The 25,201-nt window shown below is 42.5% G+C and overlaps 1 protein-coding gene across 1 annotated transcript in view; it reads right to left on the bottom strand.

Moving 5' to 3' along the window:
- The window catches only part of PDE10A (phosphodiesterase 10A), a 361,168-nt gene extending 344,226 nt beyond the window's left edge, over positions 1–16,942 (bottom strand). The window contains exon 1 of the mRNA XM_051614749.1: positions 16,530–16,942. Coding sequence (XP_051470709.1) covers positions 16,530–16,620 — 91 coding nt within the window. The 5' untranslated portion in view covers positions 16,621–16,942. The remainder of the gene's footprint in view (positions 1–16,529) is intronic.
- Between the last annotated feature and the right edge of the window lie 8,259 nt (positions 16,943–25,201).

Here is a 25,201-nt window from a genome sequence, read left to right as displayed (position 1 = left end):
CCTAAAAGGGAACCAACTCATGATGCAAAGTTTGTTGCTTTCTTCTAAGTTGGTGAGCACTTTGAGAAAGGCTTACATATACCCAGAATCTGTTTTCACTTAAATATTCACTTTATTCTATTTTTCTTTTGTTTTGATCTGCAAAGTCTTTGAAGAAGGAACTGTTACATGACTGTTTGCACAGTACTTGTGATAATGGCACCTACTAGGGCTGTGACTTACAGCAAAGAATATGGGGTCTCAAAAAGATTTGGGAAAGGCAGCCACCTCCTTCTTTTGGGAAATGGAGCCACAGTTGGGGGTCTCTGCAGGAAAATAAGTAATTTTATTAACAAGTGAAAGAAAAATAGTCTGCCGGGGAAAATGTCATTGAAAAGTCTGGGAACCATTCATTTCCAGCAGGATCACCAAGTAGCCTTTTGATACTACTGGAAAAAAAGGAGTTTTTAGGCAAGCCAAAACTTCCAAGAAGTGTAAGAGAGCTCTGAGTATCAGACTTTGCTAAAACGAAAGCCCCTAGAAGTGGCTGTCTGTCTTCAGTACATACAGCAAGTGGTATCTACAGTGGCGTGAGCAGACTCCAGCATAGAGAAACCTGTCCTGTGATTACCTAACCTCAGTGAAATTGGAGATCCCATTTCATTCTTGATATCGAGCTTCTTTCATATTTCGCACCACACAGCACCTCCCACCTAACTAGCTGATGTCTGTGCCCTAGTAGAAACTAAATTGAGACAGAAAACCTGTGCAGCTCACAAGGGTTATTAAAACTATTAGTGAAATAAACCCTATGAGGACTGTCCGCAGCAAATGAAAGACATATTATTCCAGAGTTGGGGCTTCTCTAGTTGGGACATTTTTTTTATGCTATAGTAATAAACATTCTTTTCAGGCTTATACGCAATTAAAAATGAAAGAGATCTTCAAGTGGAGCTTCATCATAAAAACCTATCAGCAAATGAAAGATGGTTGGACAGTGGCTAATCTCCACATCCAGTCCTATCATTTCATTACTAGCCATGTCCCAAAAGCTTCCATTTTCATATTGTATGTTTCCAAAATTGAAGGCCAAAATAGATTTTCAATTGAATAGATTGATACAGATTGAGATATCATTTGTGAAGGCTGTTGAGAGAGTATACTCTTTGGCTTCAACCTAAGAATTACAGGTGAGTAGACCATACTGTTAGCATAAAGCAGGGAAAACATTTCATTTGCCTTTTACAAATTTACTAGAAGCTTTGATCTCAGCTTTATTTTTGTTAGAACACCACAGAAGCTGGCCCTCCTACCTAGCACTTTGTTGTTCAGTGAGCTTGCCAGGAAACACCAGGTAATATTTCTCAGGTTGTCCTTGGTCTCTTCTTAGGATATAAAAAAAGACCTAAATAAGTTAAGAAGCACCTGGTCTTCTCTTTTCCATTGTTGTCCTGCCATGAACCACTGACAGAACCTACCTCTTTGATGCCTACAGAGATATGAAAATATGAAGGGAACATAATCAATACAGGCTGCCTCTTAAAGCCACCACAGCTTAGTGCTTTTATCAGTGACAGCCCTCCTCCAGCAGATCCTAGTGCTGGAAGACAGTTCCGGTAAGAACAACAGATGTCTCAAATGTCCATTTTATTTAAAACCAAACAATCCTACTTCACAAAAATCTCTCCTTTCCCTTCCACGCCGAGGCAATTCAAAAAATTTTCCAAGGGAAAAGGGTTGGTTTTAGTAACTGCCTGTTGCTTAGACAAGGAGAAGTCAGTAACCTTGATATAAAACATCTGTTCAAGCTACCATAAGAAGAATGATCAACAACCAGAGGCAAAAACCCCAAACCCTCAGATGAGGAAAAAAAGAAGTTTGGGAAAATGTGAAAAACAGACTTGCAAACAATAATTGACCCCCAAATTAATGTGAAGGAACAGCTGTCAAAATAGACAACATGGCTGCTTGCAACTCCTACTAAAGAAAGAAGCCCACTCACAATGAGGATAATTCAGGTAATTCACCTCCTGTCATGAAAGGACTCTCACAACCTGCGTAAGGTGTTTGAAATGTGAAACTTCCATGAAAAGACATGAAGGCACTCAAATGCAATAGAAGTTTATTACAGAAAAATGTGTTCAGCAAATATTTTAATAAATTATTACACACTATATTCAAAATTGAGTATTTCTTGCAATAACCATTTCTTAGATTCTTAAACTAGGTTCAATTCAATCACCTTAAACACCTCATCTGGAATTTTCATAGTAAGCTCCTAATCAGCTCAAGCAAGGGTGAGAACAGTGGATGAATATTCATCTCAATCTCCCTTTCCCAAGCAGCATCAATTTGTTTCTCTAGAGTAGTTAAACAGAGCCCAATTGTACCAGCCAATGTCATACCTCTAACTAACAATTTTCCCTAGGTAAGGATGTGGCTTAATGAGATGTACCATATTCTGTGCCATATCAGCAAGAAGAAAATTGATTGCAACTTAGATGGGGGCGGGGAGAAATAAAGAAGAAAAAAAATTTCTACAGATTTCTGCATCTAAACATACCTCTTCTGGCAGGTAGAGAAGTCTGGTCTGCAGCGGACCAATACCAATGGTCAAGTTGAGAAATTCTGGGGTGAAAGAAAAAGTAGCAAAGGCAGCTTTTCCACTGAGAGGTTTCAGACTTAGCAAGTATAACAAATTATTTATATTAGTAGTAAATATATATCTATCACTCCTTGTAACCATTTTCCCTGTCCTTTCTGTGCATCCTTGAACTCTTACTAAGTATAAGAAATAGCACAATTCAGTCTGCAGAGAGAGACAGAGATGACACCAAAACTCTGCTCTGTTTCTTTCTTGAGTCCCTAACCCCACTCCTTAACAAGTACCAGATATGGCAAGATGGTGATCATTCATGCTTTAGAAAGCAAACTGAGCAGAGCACAGTAGATTTAAGAGGACGAGGAAGGAGAAGAGGTTTTACCAGAAGGATAAAGCAGAAGAAAACAAAATTAATAAAGATGGGTACACCTACAACAACATGTAGGGAACAGAAAGACATATTTGGGTTTCTCCAGCATTGCCTTGTCTTTATTCTCTTCAGTGATTAGCAAATTCTGAGAGAGATTACCTGCTTTTACCAATCTCACCAAGCTAATGAAACAGGTAAAGAAGTTAGTATCTCTGACCTCAGCTGAAGGGCTGGTCATGATAGCACAAGACCCATCATTCTTGGTCATCATTAAAATAAAGTGAAGTCTTGTGAGACAAAACTTGACAGTTGAGAAACAAAAAGCTACTTACAAATAAAACAAAGAAAAAACCCCAACAACAAAACCAATAAAAAACCCTCTGCAAGACTAACCTGCTACTAACGCTGTATAGACATGTCATTACAAACATTAAAACTTATGCAGGACTTTAGTAATAACTTCTGGAGTTTTACTAACACCATGCTCCAGACATATTTCACGTCAGTACCACAGCTGTATAGTTCAACAGCACTTCTAACAGCACCAGCAAGGCATTCCCTTTTATGCAAGGATATAAGGTAGTGAGGAATAATACTTAATGTCTCTTACTATTTCCTAATAAAATGAGAAGGGTTAAGAGAACTTAAAGTTACTGAAAAGGATAACTGTGCCAGCAGTTTCCAGTGATGTCCTGACATGATTTTTCCTCCAACTGACATCCAAGCAGTTCTGGACTTTATATAGTCCAGCCCAGCACTCATTTAAAAAATAACTTTCTGTACCATGTGGTACTCGAGAAACATCTGGAAGATGGAAGAAAATGGCTACAGAAAATCATTAGCTTATACATTATCATAGCACTTATTTAGGTTTTCTAAATTAAGCATAAACAACTGGAAAGGAGGAAAGCACAGTGTCCTGCAATAGAATTTGGAGGATAATGTTAGAGGTGTCCCTGCTCATAGCAGGTAGGTTGGAACCTGATGATCTTTAATGTTCCTTCCCACCTTAACCATTCTATGATTCTATTAAATTCAGTGAAGAAGTGTCACCCTCAAATAGCAGTATAGTGTAAAGGACCACCTTACCACATCAGAATGAACCAGGAGCTATTTCACAGTTTAATTTCTTTAAACTAACTGGTATAATTAAAGCTGAGAGGTCATTGCTTCAAAGGTCATGAAATGACACATAAGACACTTTATGGCTTGCCATGACCATGAACATAAAGGCAAGAGATTTTTTTCTCAGCTTTTTTTGGCTTGGAAGTCCTGAAGCTAAACATTTTGGCCAAATCCTGCTTGAGTGAGTGACTTTTGATATTTTTCTATCACCAACATGGTCCATTCCATCCTGCTCTTTGAACACCAGTGTTATTGCAGAGCAGAGATGCAGCTATCAGTTAGGGGCATTTCTGAGAAAAACGCAGGTAGTATCAGAAAACTGTAAATAAAGAGAAGGTAGAACAAGCAGACAGAACTTCCTTGTTCATCCTTCCTGCTCTCTTTGCAGGCCTACCAAGAAACACTCTCTGCCCTATTTGCGGCTTCCCTTCTGTTGATCTTATAGTTATCTTCACAGGACTTTATAGTATTTCTGTGAGGTAAAGAAGAACACTTTGCACAAAGCTGAATTGCTGGAGTACTGACACAGAGAAGAGATACATAAATAGAGGGAGATAATGAAAGAAGAGTTTGATGACTTCAAACAAAAGCAAACAAAAAACAACCAAACAAAAAAACCCAAAGAAAAACAACAAAAAAAGAAAACAAACAAACAAAAAAAAAAAACCAAACAAACAAAACAAAAAAAACCACACCAAAACCAACAACAAAAAATTAGCCATTTTTAAAATACAGCCCTGTATATGTGTGCCAGATTTATTAGATTGCAGGCTCTTTGGAACAGGGACCATGCAAGACAAGGTACTTATTCAGTGCTCAAGTACAAGCTTGCCATCAGCTGAGGCTGCCTTCGGACATGACCTCATTGTAAAAACATTACCCTTGATCACAGTGGTCCTTGAAAACTGCCTCCCAGCTAGTTGATCCTTATTACAGATTTCACAGTCGCTATTGGGTACATTTGCATCTGTGTCTTAAAAAAAAAAAAAAAAAAAAAAAAAAGAGAGAGAGAAGATACCTGGGGAGTTGCAGGGGAGAAGTAAAAAAACATGTCTGAACAGATGATCTTTACAGTTCCCTCCCTCCTGCTGCTAGAAGCTTCCCACTCAGCTTCTGCTCCTATTTGTTCATCTTTCTCTGGCAAGATCTACTCTTAACTGTGTTAATTTTCCTTTTGGTGGGTTAATGTTGGGTAACGCATTTGCAATTGCCCACAACTAATAGATTTCCAGTGACTGACTTTACTGCACTCCTGGCAGTAAATAGGGCATATTTCTTGAACCAGGGTCATTTTAAGGGATTTCAGAAAGTACCTTCAGACATTTCATGGCTTCATTTCAACAGCTACTTTCTTGGTTTTATGCAGGATTTTGAGCAGAAGGACAGTATCTTCAAAGGCAGGTTACTACCCCCTATAATATTAGGCTAGAACCATATCAGAATTTGAATAAAGCATGAAGCATAACCTTTTTAAATTTATTTATTTAAAGCTAAACTTGGCATATATGAAAATATCCAACTGTAGTTAGACAGTCATGATCTCAGCCTCTGGCCATGCAAAGACATCTCAAATCTGTAGGTTCAGTGCAGATCCAGGGGATTTTTGCCAAAATGTTTCCCGAATAAAATTAAATATTCCTTCACATTAAGCTTTACATTTTTCTTCCTGCTTCCTTCATAGCCTATTATAATCTTGAATTTAAAATATATAATGCTTTAGGATTAGCAGTGTTTATTCTGCAGTTTCCCAGCCAAAAAGGACTGCTATCATTCTTCAATTAATAAAAAAGGTTAAGTGTCACACATCATCTTCCTTTGAAAGCCAGTGAGAAACAGCCTATTCCTCTCCACTTACCTGGGAGCAATACAAAGAGAAGGTGAGAAGACATAGTCCTAGCAAGGAAAGTGTTGACATCACCCAAGGCCTGGGTTGCAGTTGCAACTGCATACCAGAAGTCACTTGCATCATTAGAGGCAAAGACCTAGATAAAGGATTATCCAGATGTTTTGGACCTTCAAAAACCCAATAAAAACATTCTATGCAGCACATATATCTATTTATGTAACTACATCAGCTTCTCCCCCCTGTTAATCCACTCATTCCTTAGATTTGGCAGCTTCACATGTTTGTGAAAATCTTTTCAAAAGCTGCAGGTACAGCACTAGCAAAGATGTACATTTAGGTTTCTCTGCAAATACTAGCTACCACTGCTCGGGACTGTGGCTTTGTATTTCACAGACTAGAGAGGAAAAGATGACTTTCTGTAGCTTTATCCCTACCTGTGCAGACTAACCACAGTGGGTCTCTCCTTCCCCAAAAGTGGCAGAGGAAGGTGTGTGGCTGAGTCACAGTTGCCCTCCTGTGTAGTTTTAAATCTATGGAGCTGTATGCTGCCATTATTGATGTGCCAAATCTAAGCCTTTCATCTAGTCAAATGGTTGTGTTTCATGTACAACTTCAACTCCCTGCCTAAATCTCAGCGTATGGTTCTTGTATATGGCACTGAACTCCCAAGTACTTTCAAACTTCCTCATACTAAGGTAAGTATTTACAGTTTGAAGCTAACAGGCTATGCAAGTCAAAGGACAAGTGGTATAGTGACCAATGTTCAAATAGGATCTTCTGCAGAAAGTATCTGAATCCAAATGATTTGCCTCAAAATCAAAAATGTGCCAGAAGGCTGTACTGCCTAGATAGGCTGGAGAGTTGGGCAGGGAGAAACATGATGAAATTCAACAAGGGTAAGTGTAGAGTCTTGCATCTGGGGAACAACAATCCCATGTACCAGTACAGGTTGGGGGCTGACCTGCTAGAGAGCAGTGTAGGAGAAAGGGACCTGGGGGTCCTGGTGGACAGGAGGATGACCATGAGCCAGCAATGTGCCCTTGTGGCCAAGAAGGCCAATGGCATCCTGGGGTGTATTAGAAAGGGGGTGGTTAGTAGGTCAAGGGAGGTTTTCCTCCTCCTCTATTCTGCCTTGGTGAGGCCACATCTGGAATATTGTGTCCAGTTCTGGGCTCCTCAGTTCAAGAAGGACAGGGAACTGCTTGAAAGAGTCCAGCATAGAGCCACAAGGATGATTAAGGGAGTGGAACATCTCCCTTATGAGGAAAGGCTGAGGGAGCTGGGTCTCTTTAGCTTGGAGGAGATGGAGGGGCAACCTCATCAATGTTTACAAATATGTTAAGGGCAAGTGTCAGGAGGACAGAGCCAGGATTTTTTCAGTGATGTCTAGTGATAGGAGAAGGGGCAATGGGTGCAAACTGGAACACAGGAGCTTCCACGTAAACTTCAGAAAAAACTTTCTTACTGTGAGAGTGACAGAGCACTGGAACAGGCTGCCCGGAGAGGTTGTGGAGTCTCCTTTGCTGGAGACATTCAAAACCCACCTGGACACGTTCCTGTGTGATGTATTCTAGCTCCATAAGAAGCCAAGCCTTCCTTATGTTGAGGAAGGACAACAATAAGAGAGAATTGTCCACAGCTCCCTCCATGCAGCTGAGGACAGTTTTCACACCCTGCAGACACGTTAAACTGATAGTTACCACTGTCCAGGCAAGCCATGATACAACTATGTAAACCCTTCTTTTATTTGACCTTGAAAGAGACTAGAAGCACTCATGCAGTCTTATACAGATGGCAATACACAGCTGAGAAACAGGAAGAAGGCCACTTAATTGCTTCGTGACAGCCTCTAGGTGTGAGTGCTCCTAGTCCCATTTCTGGCAAGGTCAAAAAAAGTTGAAGCCACCTGTAACTTATTTAAATTTTCTCCCTAAGACAGCTGGAGAACTTGTATGGGCAGTTATAACAGAGACCTACCATCTATCTTACTCATTTGCAATCCTTAGTTACAAAACATAACATTAGAAAGTGATTAACAATATACAGAACAGATCTGCAAAGCCTGAATAATAATTATAGACAGCATAAGCCCATCTTGGCTGTAGCCATGCTAAAGGAAATAAGGCAGAAAAATAATGCAGCTGAATAAAGACTAAAAGTGAAAAATAAATCAGATTTTCCATGACCAAGGTCTAGAAAACTAACATAGTAACAAATGGAAAAGAACAGTCGTTTTGCTTATCTTACATAGATATTAGTTTGTTATGCTAACCTAACAGCTACATAAATATTAAGAAAATTAAAAAAAAAAAAAAATTGAAAAGGGCTATTCTTGAAGAAAGTGTTGTTCTGACATTTAGCCGATGCTCATGCAGAGGTTGCCTTCTCCAGGTGTGTTGACGTGTTCATTCTGTCATTTTTCTACCTTCATCTCTAAACTTAAGCAAGCTTTTCACTGAAGTCTGGACATCTATTGGCACTTTCCAAGTACAATCTGCGGAATACCTTTGTTTCCTCTCTCATTTCTTGCAATTAACATTTCATACGGCTGTCATGTATGACTCCTCCACCTCTGATTTGTATTGTACTGGTTTTCATTTTTAATTCTCCTGTACTATGTCAGGGCCCAACACTAACTGAAAAACAACGTAAGAATCAATCTACTACCAACTGCCCCTCAGCTGTGATACTGCTCTCAACTAGAACACGGTGTGGATGGCTTTAATACAGGTTGACACCTGAAATACAGCTGCTTATTCCACATGTTAGCACACTTACTAGGAATGAGCTTAAGAACACAAACTCAATTGCCCCATGTGTGGACACACCCTACATGCCAACATTATTAGCCATCACACTGTGACTAAAGTGATAAACTCAAATTGACTTTTTTTTAGCCCATCAAACCCAGACAGTTGTCCCTCTTTTCCTCCCCCAACATAAAGCCACAACTGTTGCTCACTGAGTTGCCAAGGCTTCTGCTGTATCACTAGGAACTTAAAAACAGAATTAGGCTCAAATAGTACAAAAAACTTTCAGGCCACAGGGTGAAAAAGCAAAGCAACTTTTTTATTAATAAAAAAGTGTTTAAGTAGAGATGATCAGCGTACCAGATTTTGCATATTAACAACATAACGCCTTTAAAAAATAAATACATACACATTTTCATGTCACTTGGCTTATGCAGCTCTCTTCCTTCTTTATATAGAAGCTCTGTACTCTTATATGTTCAGAAACTCTGGCAAGGTGGCGTCATCAATAAAATGCAATGTCCTGCCAACACTGCGTGATCCAGTGGAGATGGACACCATAACCAGGAGATGGGGACTCTCCCTCATACATTTCATAGTAAGGGATATTTCATGTGCACATTTCATATGCATTCCTTGGCTGACCAGGAATAGGGAAGCAGTTTATTTATTTATTTACAGAAAGAGGAGAGTGGCTAAGAAAAACAAACAGAAACAATACGACACCTGGGTAGTACATCTAGGAGATTCTCTCAGGTTTTAATTCTAGCAGAAATTAAAGGAATCTTGCAAAGTTTCTACATTTTCAATTTCACTTCCACTACAATCTTCTCACCTTTAAGACTGTCTTCCCTATTTTGCTTTTTCTCTAAGTTTCAGAAGGCATCCTACGTCAAGAGCCTTTCTTCTCTGTTAGCCAGGATTTTATTACCCAGAGGCAGCACCTCTACAAGTTAGGAGAGCACCTGAGGCCAGATGAGGGCTGGGCTCTCTAAAAACTAGTCTTAGTCCCCTCTGGGAAGCCACTGAGGCTCCCAGTGCAGCCAGGGGAATGTGTCCATTGAAGATATTTTTCAGACCCACTCTCTCCACACTGACTCTTGAAGTCAGCAACCACTGGGTGTGGACTCAGTCAACTGCACAACTAGGCTCCATTTAACAGCAGTTGCTCCCCGAGTTAACACTTACTGGTACTGGAGTGTCACCATCTGCAAGCTGAGGCCAGCCAGGAGGATGGATTAGCAAACATCTTGCACTCACAGCCATATAGAAATGGGAGCACCGCATCATCATCATCATAGTAACTATCCTACATCTTCACAGCGCCCAAAGCAGTCTCAAACAGTTATCACAAAGCTTCAAGCTTTTCATGCTTTTTCCATGAAAGGCTGGTTATTTAACCAAAGTCCCATTTTTAAGTCACTCAGGAGACTTCCCCACTGCTTTTTGCTGAAATTTCAATTCCTGACTCACTAGGCATTTTTATAGCCTTACCATACACACTACATGACCAGCATAGCTGAAATGTCTAAGTGCCCACAAATAATTAAAAAGTCATCTCCATTTTTAAAATGTTTGAATAAATTTATTTCTAGGGCAAATCAGTAATTCACCTCAAGTCACACTTTCCAACCAAAGTAACTTAAAATATCACAACTTTCCCTATGGGTCTGCCTCATGACATCAGTTAGGATAGCTTTATTCCCCTAGAATGCAGATAGTGATGTCACAACTTGCTAGCAGCAGCTCAAGACCGAGCTGTACTAGGCACTACTGCACTACTGGACAGAAAAGTCCTCTCTGACACGCAAATGCTGACTCAGCCAAAATACTCAAGCATTACTCTTCGTATTTCATTTCAAATAAGGCTCATAAACTTATACTTAGGCACCCACTAACATACCTTTCTGAAACAAATGGGAACAGAAAAGCTCCTCAACAGGCTTTATGAGACAGTGGATGGGAAGGCAAGTCAGCAACAACACCCGAGGAAGATTTTTATTTTTTTTTCCAGGGAGTGCTTACAATGCTATTTCACAGTGTGTATATATATACCTTGTCCCTGCTCTCTCTTCCCCAGTATTTTGAATTCTCTTTAGCTTTACATAGAATCATAGGATCTTAGAACTATTCAGGTTGGAAAAGTCCCTTGGGATCACCAAGTCCAACCATCATCCCTACTCTACAAAGTTCTCCCCTAAACCACATCCACCAACACCACATCCAAACGACCCTTAAACACATCCAGGGATGCCGACTCAACCACCTCCCTGGGCAGCCTATTCCAGTGTCTGACCACTCTTCCTGTGAAAAAAATTTTTCCTACCATCCAGTCTAAACCTCCCCTGTTGCAGCTTGAAGCCATTCCCTCTTGTTCTGTCACTAATTACCTGTCAAAAGAGACCAGCACCAACCTCTCTCTACAATGAATGACCTTTCAGGTAGTTGTAGAGACTGATGAGGTCTCCCCTCAGCCTCCTCTTCCTCAAACTAAACATTCCCAGCTCCTTCAAGTGTTCTTCATCAGATTTATTCTTTAGGCCCTTCACCAGCTTCGTTGCCCTCCTCTGTACTCGCTCCAGCACCTCGATATCTCTCTTGAATTGAGGTGCCCAAAACTGGATGCAATACTCCAGGTGTGGCCTCACCAGTGCTGAGTACATCTTTCTAGCATTCTCGGTTTGCAGCTTCAGATACACTGAACTGAATTAGTAAAACTGTCTTCCTTCTCAGCATGTTGAATTTGATTCTCTGAAAACAAGTTAGACACTACCTACCTATGTTTCACAGCATCTAGCAGGCAGATCCTTGGCTGTGTCAGGAGAAAGAGATCAAAAACCAAAACCTTGACATGGGAAACTTACAGTAACCATTGAGCTAATCAGTTTTGGAAAGCATGCTTTCTTTTCCATTAACAAAGGCCCTAAAAAGTTCTTGATGCATTTATTTTTCTTTCTTTTTTGGTAATACAAACTTTTTCCTCTGAGTGAAAAGGATCACTTTTTTTCTGTGCTATTACAGTGTCAGCACAAAACCCAAGCCATACAACAATTCTCATCTCTATCCTCAAAAATGCAGAAGCCTCTGTTGCTAAACACCTTAACTCTGAGTAGCCAGATCTTCCAGAGTGGGATCCAGAGAGGGCTTGTTTGTTTCATGGATCAGAAGCTAAATGGAAAGAAAAGAATGGCCATTACACAGAGGACAGAGAAAAGTAAGCCTCAAATCAGACACAGACGGGAAGAACAGCTTTGCTTTTCCATCTGTATCAGAGAAACATGAAGATCAACAGCAGTGTGCAGAGCTTGAAGGAAACTCAACAGTCACTTGCATAATAAAACAACAAATGGAGTAAAGACTGTAAATTCAATTGTAATGATGAAGACTGAGCATGGGGTGGAAACTGTAATTCAGAAGTTGGTTTCAATTCTGACTTCCATTATACTAGTGTAAAGCTTGAATAACAGGATAAGTTTTGGGTTCCTATGTCTGATGATATCAAATTAAGATTTAGTAATAATCAATAATTTAATATAGAAGTTCAAGAGACACATGAATGCTAAGAACTGACTAATACTAGATTATTTGTATGAGAGAGGATAGTTTATTATAAACTGCTCCCCCTAGTAATGACTAGGGAAGTATTCTTTGCATTGAAGTGACCCTCAAGAGTGCTTTGGTGGATAATAACTAAGACTCTAAAAATCCTACAAACAATTCCTTATGCACATGATTAACTTCTATGCACATGGACTGTCCCATTGAACACAGTAATCACATCTTAAAAGTTACTCTTGGGCAGACAGGAGTTCAACTTTGCCTCAGGAAGAGTTTTGCAACAGTTCTCTCTTAAGAGACTGTTTTTGTAAAGTGCTGAAAACTCTCAACTATCACTCAGATTTGTGACAATAGAGACCATTCAGCACTCAGAACAACTGGACCACAGGGGAGGTGGAAGAAGGAATGTATTTTTTCTTAATCTTCATACACAATTCAAATACAGAAAGAGCAACCCAATGAGAATTTAGAGATTATTCCTTCCCTGAATCCATCATGCTCAAAAATCCCTGCAAGAAAATTTCCAAAATGTTGTATTACACTACATCCAGGAACTCTCATATAATTGTAAGCAGCATTACTGAATAGTTTAGGCACAATTTAATGCTGCATTTGGTCCTGAGAAGTGTCCACATTTTTTTTTGTTTTTAAACCGACAGCCTCCATTTTTACATCTTCCACACTAGCTTTCAACACATTCATAGAAAACAGTGATTCACAGAAAACAGGATCCTTCTTCTTTTTTTTTTTTTTGTGCTACAATTTTGAGCAAAAGGACTAGTGCCAGAAGGGAAGATGTCTGCTTCAAATGCAGCTGAAAAATTTCTTTGCCATTTGACTTGCACTGAAGCCTGAAAGATCTTGTCAAAAGGCAGGAGTCATCTGGTGAAATACAGATGTCTACATCCATGCTAGATGTTTGGACTACCTTTATACTCAATTGGCAGAAACAGCACTTCTCGGATCTGATTCTGCTGACTAAATGTAGACTTCCACTTCAGGAAGAGATTAATTGCTCCCTAGAAATATTCTGCTTCCTGACAATAAAGGGACAGAGAGCTGTGTTTCAACAGACAAATCCCACCTTCTCCATGCTGGGTATCACACTGAAAGGCCTATCTGATTTCTCTGCTAAGACCCGTTACTGACATTTCTGCCATTTAGACTGGTACAAGTAAACCAGTGTAGTTACCCTAGGCTCTGTGCACAGTCAATGTAAAGCAAGGGGCACCTCCGAGAAGCAATTCAACTGACATGAAAATCTGAATTCTCCCTGGAAATGCTACTGTGTTTCCATACCTCATGGGAATGAGCCTTAGGAGCTCACCTCTTAGTAAGGTGAAGCAGTGAAGTGCCTTGAGTTAGACACAGAGGTTCAGGAACTCTCACTGTTGAGAAGGTGGGAATTGTTGAGTACTCATTCCTTATCTCCTCTCCATACCAGTGGGGTTTGAAACAGACCCCATAAAAAAAAAGACAATGTTACAGTACGGATTACAAAGTTCTTCATAAAATACTTTGAAGGAGACTAAAAACAAAAACACACTGGGGAAGTTTGAAAAATCTGTATCGTGGCCTACATAGTGTCTGTCCACCCACAGCTTTGCCAAGTAAGGATAAACAAGAGCTGAATGAAAGTCCACAAGCACACACTTCAGTTGGCCAAGTATCCAGTCTGGAGCAGCTAACAGTCTGCCCTCTCTTAAGACTTAAAAACAGAAGAGATTCATCTGTTAGCAACGTGGGCCCTCAGACAATCAGGTGACACAAAGAGGTAAGATGGCAGACCTGGATCCAGGCTCTCACGCACTCACGCTTCTGTGACCGACAAAAGTCACCTCATTAGCTGAGGACAGCAGGGCTTCTGCATTCAGCTTCTGCAGGAACACAGGATTCGGCAGTCTCCAGAAATCTGAGCTCCCTATTTTTCTTCATTTACTAATGCCCATTTCCCCTTCCTTGCCTCCCTGCTCCCAGTGCACACACATTTTAACGCTAAAACCCAGGAGTTACATGGCTTTTCCATACTTCTGGACAAATATTACACACTCTCCCTCCAAACTAGCAAGTATGTCTACTCTACAGAGGTACTAAACCTCCTGTAAGAGCACAGTGCTCCATAGTGAAATACTTCAGATTATTAACAAAAAATTAAAAATTACTTGCACATCTAAGGTCTTAAGAAAGCTTCACATCCACCATCTCACACAAAAATATGCTCCCTCCAACATTGTGATACATTGCACACACTTAATGGTTTCTACAGTTACGTAGTCACAGACAATGTAATTAACAAGCAACACTCCTTCCTGTAAAATAGGAGCAAGAAAATAGAATAAAAGTTCACAAAAATCATTTTGAACTCAGAAACAAACCTATTTTTTTTATTTAATTTCATCATTTACTGTGTCAAAGATGACACAAGCCTGGAGTACTCAGGTGCAAACAGAGGTTTCTAATCAGTTTGATTTACAAAATACCTTGTGCCACCTTATGAGGAAAATGGTATCTTATTTGCTCCCTTTAGATGCACATCAATGCTTTATTAAATATTTTTTTCACTTTCCTTTTCATTTGCTTCGTACACACTGAAATAAAGAAAAAACAACCCTGTTTTAAAGTTACATTTTGTTTTCTGTTTCTTGTTACATAACCAGAAGTGTTACAGGAAATACTATTGTGCAGTTAAAAAAGAGAAAAAAAGAAAAACAGGCACACATCACTGCATCACACTAATGTGTAAGGTGCTCCTACACCCACTATTGGCACACATTTAAATTAAAATTACATGTAATCTACAGTCAACTTTCAGGTCTCTGCTGAATGCCCTTTCTGTGTTTAACCTCCTCCACTGCTGACAAAGAGGCAAGATTTTCCAGGTTAGTAACAGCAAAATTCCACATTGCAAAAACACTGAATGCTGTCATGCAAATAAAATCATTCACAGGGTCTTAAAATGTTCTTCCCATGTCAGGATTGGTCTTAAACAGAGAAATTATAAGAAAACATGAACATGGATCTCATTTTCTTGTGGAAGAGCCAAGCAATTTAAAACCAGCAACCACATAAACCCTAAACCATATCTTTTGAAAGAGATGGTGAATCACTATAAGTGCTCCTTCCTAATGAAACCAGAAGTGCACACCAGACACTGTGTTGGAGGTATTTCCTTACAAAAAGCAAAAATATCCATGGTGGAGAGTGAATTTCATGATCAGGGTGACTTGTGACACTATGAGCCTTCACATCCTTTACAAAAAGAGCCACAGACTCCATGTTGGAGAACACACTCATTCCATCCCTCTCTTCTCTATGTACACCTGCCCAGGCAAAAGCACCACATTTCTGAACTCAAACATGCCCAGAGACATATTCACATTGTCATTTGAACCCACCACACACCCACCATCTCCCACCACAGCCACCAGAGTAATTCACAACAGCCTGAAACACTGCTCTGAATCCAAACGGTGTTTTCCCCTCCTCTCTGCATTACAGCCACCAGCCCAGAGCCCGGTAGCTCAGCTTGGTTCATCTGGGCCCACTTAGTCCAAATAAACACAAAGGAAGGGAACCCACGGGGCTGGCTGAACAACAAGAAATTCAGCTGCAGAACTCCCTCACACTTGGGTGCATAGTTAGTTTTACACCACTCGGTGTACACCACATTGATATGATCTTGTCAAAAAGTACAGAGCAGCTTTCACCACAAATACTTGGAGCTTGAAAATTACAGCAAAGCAGCAAGGCTAGGGAAAAAAAAACTTTAGCTGGATGCAAAGTGTGCTGCAAGTGCAGCATCTGAAGCCTCAACGTGATGCAACCAAAATCATACCAGGGACCAGGGCTTGCTGAAGGAAACTGGACCCACACAAAACCACAACAGATGTATTAGGTGTCTATAGCTCATTCGCTGCCCAAGCTAGAAGCGCCCTGCAAACAGAGATTTACACAGGCTGCAAATCAATGAGGCAGCGTGGCTGTGCCCATGCCAGTGACACACTGCAGTGGGGAAAGGATCCTGGACTCCTCAGGCAGACCCACCACCCTCCTTGGTCACCCTCCCACACCCCCTTCTCTCTCCCCTTTCTCCTCCCTCCCTTAACCCCTTCCCCTCTCAGAAGTTCAGTGTCGGTGCGGTGGGAACAGTTTCGAGCCCGGTGGTGGGAACAGCCTGGCCTAAATGCCAAAGTCACCCCGGTGTCGGTGGGCTGCAGGAGGCCAGCCAGGCTGACGCGCCCCTGCAGTGGGCTCCCGGCTGCCAACCGCCCGGCCACCTGCAGGCCTCCACCGCCCTACCTTGCTCCTCGCCGGCCCCAAAGCAGGCTCTGGGGTCCTCGGGGGGGAGCCGAGCTCCGCCACCCTCCAGGGCTTTGCGTTTCTTCGACATCTGGTCGGTGTTTAGGAGTTGAGTTTCTCCTCTCTCTCTCTCCGGGGAGATGAGTGTATGTGGAGAGAGAGGGAGAGTGTGAGGGAGAGAGAGAGACACAGGGAGGGAGAGAGAGAGAGAGATTGAAAGAAATCGCTGCTTAAAGAGAGGGGAAGAGACTTTGGAGTGGCTGGAGAGCAAGTAGGAGGCAGGGACTAAGTGGAGAAATCCTACAAATCACAATCCCATCAATTCAGCCCCATGTCTAAAGGGGCTGCAGAGGTCTCCCCCCTTCCTTGCTCATTCATCTGAGTGTGTGAGGGAAGATTAAAGAGAGAAGCAATAGTCCTCTATTGTTTTTTCCAAATGTTGGCGGGTGGTGCTTTTTTTTTTTTTTTTATTGGGGGGGAGGGAAGGAGGAAGGAGGGAGCAGCTTGATATTTTCCCCTGTTGGGATTCCTTCTGGTTAAAAAAAGAGAAGGGAAAAAAAAAAAAAGGTAAAAGCTGAATGGATGGGGGGTGGAGGGGTGGAGAACAGGGGGATGAGAGGATTAAAAAGAAAACCAGGAGCAGAGGAGGAGGGATGACAAGCGCCTGCAGGTGCAGAGAGGCTAAATTCCCTGCAGGGGTCATGTGCTCTGGGAGCCGGGGATCCTCGGCTCCCCGGAGGCTGCTGCGGCCGGGCGAGGGACCGGCAGCGGCGGGCAGAGGCGCGGCGGGGCTCGGCGGGGGCTGCGGCCACGCAGCCCGGCACCTGCGGGAGCGGCGGCGGAGCGGAGCGGTGCGGCGGGGCTTCGCCGCCGGCTGGGAATATGCACGAATAACTCACACCTTGGAAAACTCCGCCGTGAAGTCAGTACCCCCGCAGTCAGTCGGTCTTTCTCGCTCTCCCTGTAACCCTTTCAGTCCTGGGTGCAAGACGTGCCGCTTCCCCTGGGAGTCCCGTCCCGGCTCATCACGTTCCCCCCACCCCGCCACCTGTCCCTTTTCCTGGCGAATTTCAAGGCTCGCTAGCGGGTATTTATTCGCGGTGGGAGGGGGCGAGGACACAACTTACCCTCCAAACTATGCACAAGCTCGTCTCTGCTTTCCCCTTCAGATCAACTTTAAAGAGCAGATTCTCAGTCCGGGAGGCAAAGAGGCAGGGGAGGAGAGGGGAAATGGTTTAGGAATTGCGGCTGCCAAGCGGGTGAAGTTCAGGGCACAATCCCGGCTCTTCCACGCTCCAGCAGCCCAGCATCTTCCCAGGGTCTGGAGAACAAGGTGCTCAACAAGTCTTCCTTGTTACCCGAAATTGATTGATGATAGCTTTCCCGCCAGGCTGTATTTAACAAAACGACGCAGAGAGCTACTCTGACGAGCAGGAATTTTTAGAGGAGCTTGCAATATAGCTGCAGCTTTAATTTCTCTATTTCTGTCTACATACATACGTACAAACACACATACACATGCACACCTGTGTATGGGTGCGTGTATATACATATATAAAAAGATATAACTATCAGTACAATGCTGTGTCCACAGGATCTTAGAAAAGCCTGCCTGTCGGCTGCGTGGAAGTTAAAGAGTTTTTCTTAAGCAAAAGGGGCTGATGCTTGGACACATCTCACGTCCAACAGGAGGCAATGACGTCTGTAGCTTCATTGCTATAACAGCACCAAGGCTGCAATTGCCATTCACTGAAATGATAAGGGGCGCTCAGACGTAAGCAGTCTGGACCTCTAGCAAGAGACTGAAGCGAAGATGATTTTTCCCCTCCCAAAACAAATAATGCTAAAAAACACCTAAGGAAAGAGACCGGGGAGCAGGGAAAGGAATCTAGGTCTCGCAGTCACACGCTTCTGCAACATGATCCTCTAGCTCCAGAAACACTTATTTTTTGCAGCTGACTAGACTTTGGGAAATTTCAATGTATTATGATTGCTCGGGCGGGGGGAGGGGAGGGATTTTTTTCATAATTATTTCTGTCTCTCTTCAAGGAAGCATGATGAAAGCCGGGTAAAAGTGCCCTCCCCATTTTCCCAAATATATTTAGGCTCGGATACATGCTGAAGTGTTTCTCTGGTATATGGCTAGATCGTCTTAAGCAGCAATTTTTTGCCGTATAGGCTGTAATGATTTCCCCCCCCGCCCCCGAAGTAGAAGGTGCTTTACAAAGGCGGGGGAGGGGGGCAAGCAAGCCGATGCAAAGCAGCTGGCTCTTTTCCGTGTCGGGTCACACTCCCACGGTTTTGACCGCATACGAAGACCGCTGCCGCGCTCCCGAGCCCTGCCAAGCCGCGGCGGGGGCGGAGGCAGCAGCGGCGGGGGTGGCGGGGGTTGCTCAGCGCGGGGGCGGCGGGGCGCGGCGGAGGGCGGCCGCACCTCGGGGCTGCCAATCCCCGCAAGGGGACCCTTCCCCGCCCCTCCCGTGAGCCGCTGTCCTAGAAATGACAGCCCGGGTGTTAAATAACCTCGCCGCCGCCGCCCGCTGACGCCACGCGGCTCCCGGGCGGCAGCGGGCACGCCGGCCCCGCGCTCCCGGCTGCTCCGGCCCACGCGTGTCCGCGCTGCCGCTGCGGTGCCTCCGGGCTGGGCCGCAGGCGGGCGGAGAGAAGCCGAGCAACCCTTCCTCCGCGCCTTGCCGCCGCCGGGGGGTGGGGGAGGTCCACAGGGTTGCCACTCCACAAAGGGTGCCTTCGTGCTGTTCTAGAGCCATGTGGTGGTGGGTGGCCGAGAAAGCCACCCCCAACCGGCTTATGTGGCCGGGCCCGTTTTTTGCCATGCCCCATGGATGCTGCTTTCTGCTCTCTCTTCATCCCCACCCCTTTGTGTGGTGTCCAGATTCTTCCTTCTGCATCCTGCCAAGACTGGGGCATGGCATGTTCAGCCTCCAAATGACCACACGCAGTAAGCAGCTACTTGCCCCAACTAGCAGACCAGTTGTTTCCTGAAACAGTTGTTAGATACTTCTGAAGTAAGTGGTATCACTGCAAGCCCAAATCAGGTTCACTTGCCAGCTGGAAGCACTCATAAGGTGCCAGCTTCTTTCTCATTTCAGTTTGTCTTGGTGAAGAGGGAGAGGACAAGAGTGCCAAGCACGGAGTGGAGGCATAAAGACTCTCTTACTAAGCATGGGTGTTAAATGTGGCACTCCTGATGGCCTACGATATGTTTGCAATGATAATCTCCCACACAAAGCTTTGGTGAGATTTGCCTGCAAAGGAGAGGAGATTTTCAAATCAGCAGCAGGAGAAGCGTGCATTCTTACACAGTCTAATTTAGCAAAGTGTTTATTTTTGTGAATGATTTGTGGAGCTTTTCAGAATCTCGTAGCACATCCTTTTCGTTCAGAGGCATACCCTAAAAATTTACAGGGAACAGAACTGGATATATTTGTCAAGTTTTAGGGGCAGTCCTAATTAAATTTATGCTACCATTCTAAATGTGAGGGGTTTTTTCACCCATGCAGCACACAGAAGGCATAATATATCTATGACAATATAAGACATTGCAATATCTCACATCTGTGTTTTAGGAAGTTCCCAGCAAGATCTGCCTTTACACAACAGTTTCCACTAAAGTATTAACATGCTGACAGATCATGTTTTTATTACAGTACCATGGAAATCAGAGATGGAAATATGGAATAGATGATTTCCTGGGGGGGAGGATATAGGGTGAACAAGATCATTCCATAAACAATCTCTGAGGCTGAACCAAGCCAAACTCTAACTCCCTTTGGGATTTTATTCCATCCTCTCTAATAGATCTTGCCAAAGGAAAGATTTCCATCCAGTTACTCCTAGGCACTCTTCTTAAAATTCCTTCCCACTACATACAACAAGATTTGGACCATCTTAAGGAGCTAACTTCTCCATAGCTAAACTCTTTGACATGCCCAATAGGAGAGGAAAAAGAAAAGGGAAGGCAGTGCCAGTTCCCATGCTCTGTACCATGCTGCCCTTCTTTACTCACAATCTATAAATTACTCCACACTTCAAATTGTTTTGGGATAGTCTCTGAGGGAAACAGAAGAAGGGGAGAAGACAGTATGTTGTTGGTTGACTGGCTGTGGTCCACGGGAGAAAAGCAAAGAGAAAGCTTTTGAAGTGGGGATAGTACCAGTCTGAAATATTTTACCAGCGTTTGGGGTTCCTTGGTGTATTAGCATTATTTACCAATTATTATTTTTAAATAAGTATTCTAGTACTTCTCACTCCAACTTCCAGATGAAGGTTGCTTTCCATCCCTTCCTGGTACTGTGATTAGCTCTCACTCAGGCAGGCCTCAGAGAAAAAAAGGCTAGTATGGTAACACAAGAGCTCTCCTATTAGTTAATTTTTAGTTATCTGAATAGTAACTCATTTCTACTATTTTACTCACTTAAGTGATACCCCCTTCCAGTGACCTCAGTAACTTCTTTCAGATAGCAATACATGAACTGTTTTCTTTTGGTGGATTTATGTCACCGAACTTAAGAAAGTACCATTCAGTATATCAAGTCCAAAGCCATTTGATTAGAAGAGGAGAAAGTCCTAATCTAAAACTTGTGAAAGTAAATAGGTATCCTTACACCTTGCTCAGTGAGCTGCCACTGTGGGATTCCAGAAGCAGGCCTTAGGACCTGGAGTTAAGGACCTACTGAACACAGTTGTACTCAGAGATAGACTTGAAGTGTTTTCAGGCTTATGGATTTGTACTGGGTATTTGCCTCACATGAGTCGATAACCAAAATCATCAGGCAAAAGACCTTCAATAAATATAGCTCAGGTTGCAAATGCTTTACTTTTTGCTTTAATTTTAAAAGGCATTACCAGCCTAGCCTGTCAATCACACTCACAAATGACCACTCATGGCAGTTTTCAGTCAGTCTGAATGTAGCATATTTTAAAGGGATATAAAAACAAAAGTTCAGAGGAGATAGGAATATCATTGGTTAAGACAAACCTGCCTCTGTACAATACACAGTGCACAGAGACAGCAGATAACCAAAGACAACAGTCGTAAGACCTAGAGAGGTCTTGCATTGCAGGTTTGCTTTCTCTTACTTTTTTTCTCATGTGGCTGACTCTGTTCAGAACTATTTGACCCAGAAATACATAACCAATACTTAACAAAAAGCACAATGACAGAATCAATTCTCTTTTATGCCGTGCCATACTATCACTTTTCCCAAACAGTTTGTAATTTTGTCTTTGTATGTCTTCATGAAGTCACTTATAACAGTGTTACAGCTACTGTAGACATCTGTATCATTAAAGCCTAATTCTTGCAAAAGCCCTCTCCCCACTCAAAGCCATTATTTTGCTGTGTCCCTGAACTGTGAACACCTTCCTGCACATCTTGACAGAGTCCTTAGCATTTGTATAGCATTTGGTTTTGTCCTCAAAATGATTTGCTAGCATGAGCTAATGTATCCTTACAACACCCAGAACAGTTGGTAAATTTTATTATCCTCACTTTATCAATTGGGAAACAGCAGCAGAGAGGTGAAGAGCCTGTTCTATCATCTTTATTACTGTCTTAATCCCTGGCTAATTCTGCTGCTTTCAGTGGGAATTCTTGCATGGTAAAATACTATTTGATGTGACTGAAAATCATGGTGTCTTCCACTAGGTGATTCGAGCAAGGCCTTGGAAAGAGCTTAGTGCAGGTTTAGAACTGAAGTATCTCTCTCTCACACATGCTCATTTGCTTCATCAGTTTTCCCAATTTAAAAGCAAAACCCAGAATTTACCACTGTAGCTGTCATTTTTCCTCCCCACAAGCTAACTTACAGTAGTAATAATGACCAAGTAGCCCCACTGCACTGACATTACATATTAATACAAGTTGACACACAACACAAAAATGACTCAGAGGGCTGATGCGGCTCCCAATTTCTCATGTTACAAAAACACCCGCCTTTTTGGTCTTGTAATTTAACAATTCAAAGGAACAGGGTGAAAGGCACATTTCAAAGTTTCATATGAAATTCAGCACTACCAGGAAGGTGGTATTAAGTCAGTTTCAAGAGACAAAGCCATGTCTCTGTTTATTGCACAACATTCACCTTTATATTTTCACTGAACAGATGAAGATTCATTCTATTTAGAAGTGAACTCGCTCTGATAAGTTACTCCTTTTTCTCAGTTTCAATAATAAATTTATTTTGTCCATTTTTCCTTCTGCAAACACCTCATATTTGTCCAACACATATGACCACCGAGTCCTGATCCATGTCTCCTCATAAACCTTAGCTATCATCCTGTAGTGGCATTTTTAATTGTAAAAATATGGCATCTAATTTTGCAGAGTTCCAGCCTTTACCAAGTTTTAGAACTGTGGATTGGCTGAATGGATTTTCAAGCACCTCTCTGCAGGAAAGGATGGAAGTGTTCAGGGTAGCAGTTACTGCTCAAGGCAGAGTGAGGGAGCGTTAAGAAAGTTCCCTCATCTGGTAGAGGCAGCAACTCTGATTCTTCAGCACTCTTCCTCCCCTACCCTGTTTCTGCTTCCAGCTGTTTCCTCTCCTCCTCTATTCCTGCAGCAGGAATTTCATAACTTGCTTGCTCCTGGGAGGTGAAATCCACTGTCCCCTACTGAGCTGAAAAAGCATGCACCTGCTTTAGCAGTGTCTGTGGCTTCAATGAGGTTAAACTGTAACTATGTTGTGTTTTGTAAAAGGTATAGTGGGTCATTCTACTCACAAGTGTCTAGGTACTTAAACACCAGCCTAGCATTAGAAGGTCAGTACTGAGTTTTCACAATGGGTGTGTACGAAACACTATATGCTTGAAAAACAGTTTGTGGTACCTTGGGCTGGAATAGGAGAAAAGAGCCTGCAAAAGTCTCTTGTCCTCAAATACTGCTGTTCCAGTCTTTGTCCCTGCCATTTTCCCTGACACTTCCTCTCAATCAAGACCTGTTATATGTATTTATTTGACTTACTTCTACAGCCCTCTTCCTTATAAGCCTCCTTTACTGACCCACATCTGCGCTTTATGGCAAGACACAGAGGCCCAGCTGAGGCCCCTAGGGGACAATGGCCAAGCCTTTGGCAGGAAGGGAGCTGCCCTGCAGGAAGGGCCACCAGCCCAGGGCTCTGCTGCCCGCTGCTGACACCATGTTAGGCTGGGTGTCATGCAGCAACGCCACCCAGCCTTGACCTGCAAGGCTGGACTGGGGCCACTCTTTACCTGAGAAGCTGTTGCATCTGGAGAGCATCAAAGTGGTTTACCTGTTCTGCCTGCCCTCTTCCTCTGGCCTGCATGTTTTGAGCCATAGAGCCTGCCTTGGTGTCTCTTCAACTCAAATGCTTTGAGCAGTGACACATAAACCCCTCTAAATTCACCTAAGTAAAACCCATGTTGATTAAGTATAATTTTATAGGTATAAGCATAAGCAACTGAAAATAAAGTTCTCCTTGGTTTTCAGTAAAAAACCTTCATTTTAGATTGTATGCATATGGGGGGTGAGGGGAATATTTTAGTCTAAATGAGTAATTCCAGTATTGTGAAAATCATATTGTTTCCACTTACTGTTCTTTCAGCTTTCATTCTGCTTTCCAGCTCCCTAGCCATCCCAGCAACTCACTGGAGTTCCACAATGAAGCGTCCTCTATGGTGTATAACCTGCACTTTTTTGTTTCTTCACTATTTTCAATGGAAGGAGAAAAAAGAAAAAAAAAAATCTAACTGCATGTTTCTGCAAGATATGCTCCAATTATTTTTAACCCTGCATTTAAGGAACTCAGAACAAAATAAAGTGCTATCAGAAACACATGCAACTCCTGTTATGAATCTTGGCCTACAGCAGATCATCTGCCCTTACTATTTTGGCTCTCACATAATAATTGTTGATATTTCCATCTGAATATATTTGGTAACAGAAAGAAAAAAAAAAGCCAAATACACGCTAAACGTAGGATACTATCAAAATACAAGTAGCTTTAAAGTAGTTATATCAAAATACTTATAGCCTTTAAAATACAACTAAGTGACCAACACAAAGTAGAGGTTTTGCTTTAAGGTGCATTTTGAGCCAGCAGCACTAGTTTCTTCTCTCCCTTATGCTAGTATAGAGCATGAGTAACTGCGTCCACTCCCAGCATGTACAAAACCGGTGTGAGAGAAGGAAGCATCTGGCTCCTACCTTTCAAACCTCCGAACCAGTGGGCAACTCTGCTAGACATGCTACTGTGCTTGAAAGAAGAGCTGATTGATTGAGCTGAACAACCTGGTCTGATCTCTCAGCTGACCCTGCTTTGAGCAAGAGTTTGGAGTGGATAACTTCTGAGGTCCCTGCTCACCAGAACCTGTAATTGTGCTCTGTCAGTTCTTCTCACTTACACCTTCACCAATTTAATGGGAATAGATTCCAGCTTTTCTATACATATTGGGTTTTTTGGGGGTGGCTTTTATGTTGCTTTGAGTTGGGTTGTTTTGGTTTTTTTCCAAATCAAAATGTTATGCCTTTACTTCTTTTTGTATGACCATCCAACCAAACTATACCTGGTTGAAGGAACTGTTAGACTAGTGCAATTAGCACTACTTCCCTACTTGTATCTGTATAAAAGTGAAAATGTAAGGCAGGGACAACTACAACAGCACTTATAGTCACAAGTCCCAGAGATGCTCCT

The sequence above is a fragment of the Apus apus genome, chromosome 3 (genome assembly GCF_020740795.1).
Source record: "Apus apus isolate bApuApu2 chromosome 3, bApuApu2.pri.cur, whole genome shotgun sequence".
Classification (NCBI taxonomy): domain Eukaryota; kingdom Metazoa; phylum Chordata; class Aves; order Apodiformes; family Apodidae; genus Apus; species Apus apus.
This window is presented reverse-complemented; position numbering and strand designations above follow the sequence as displayed.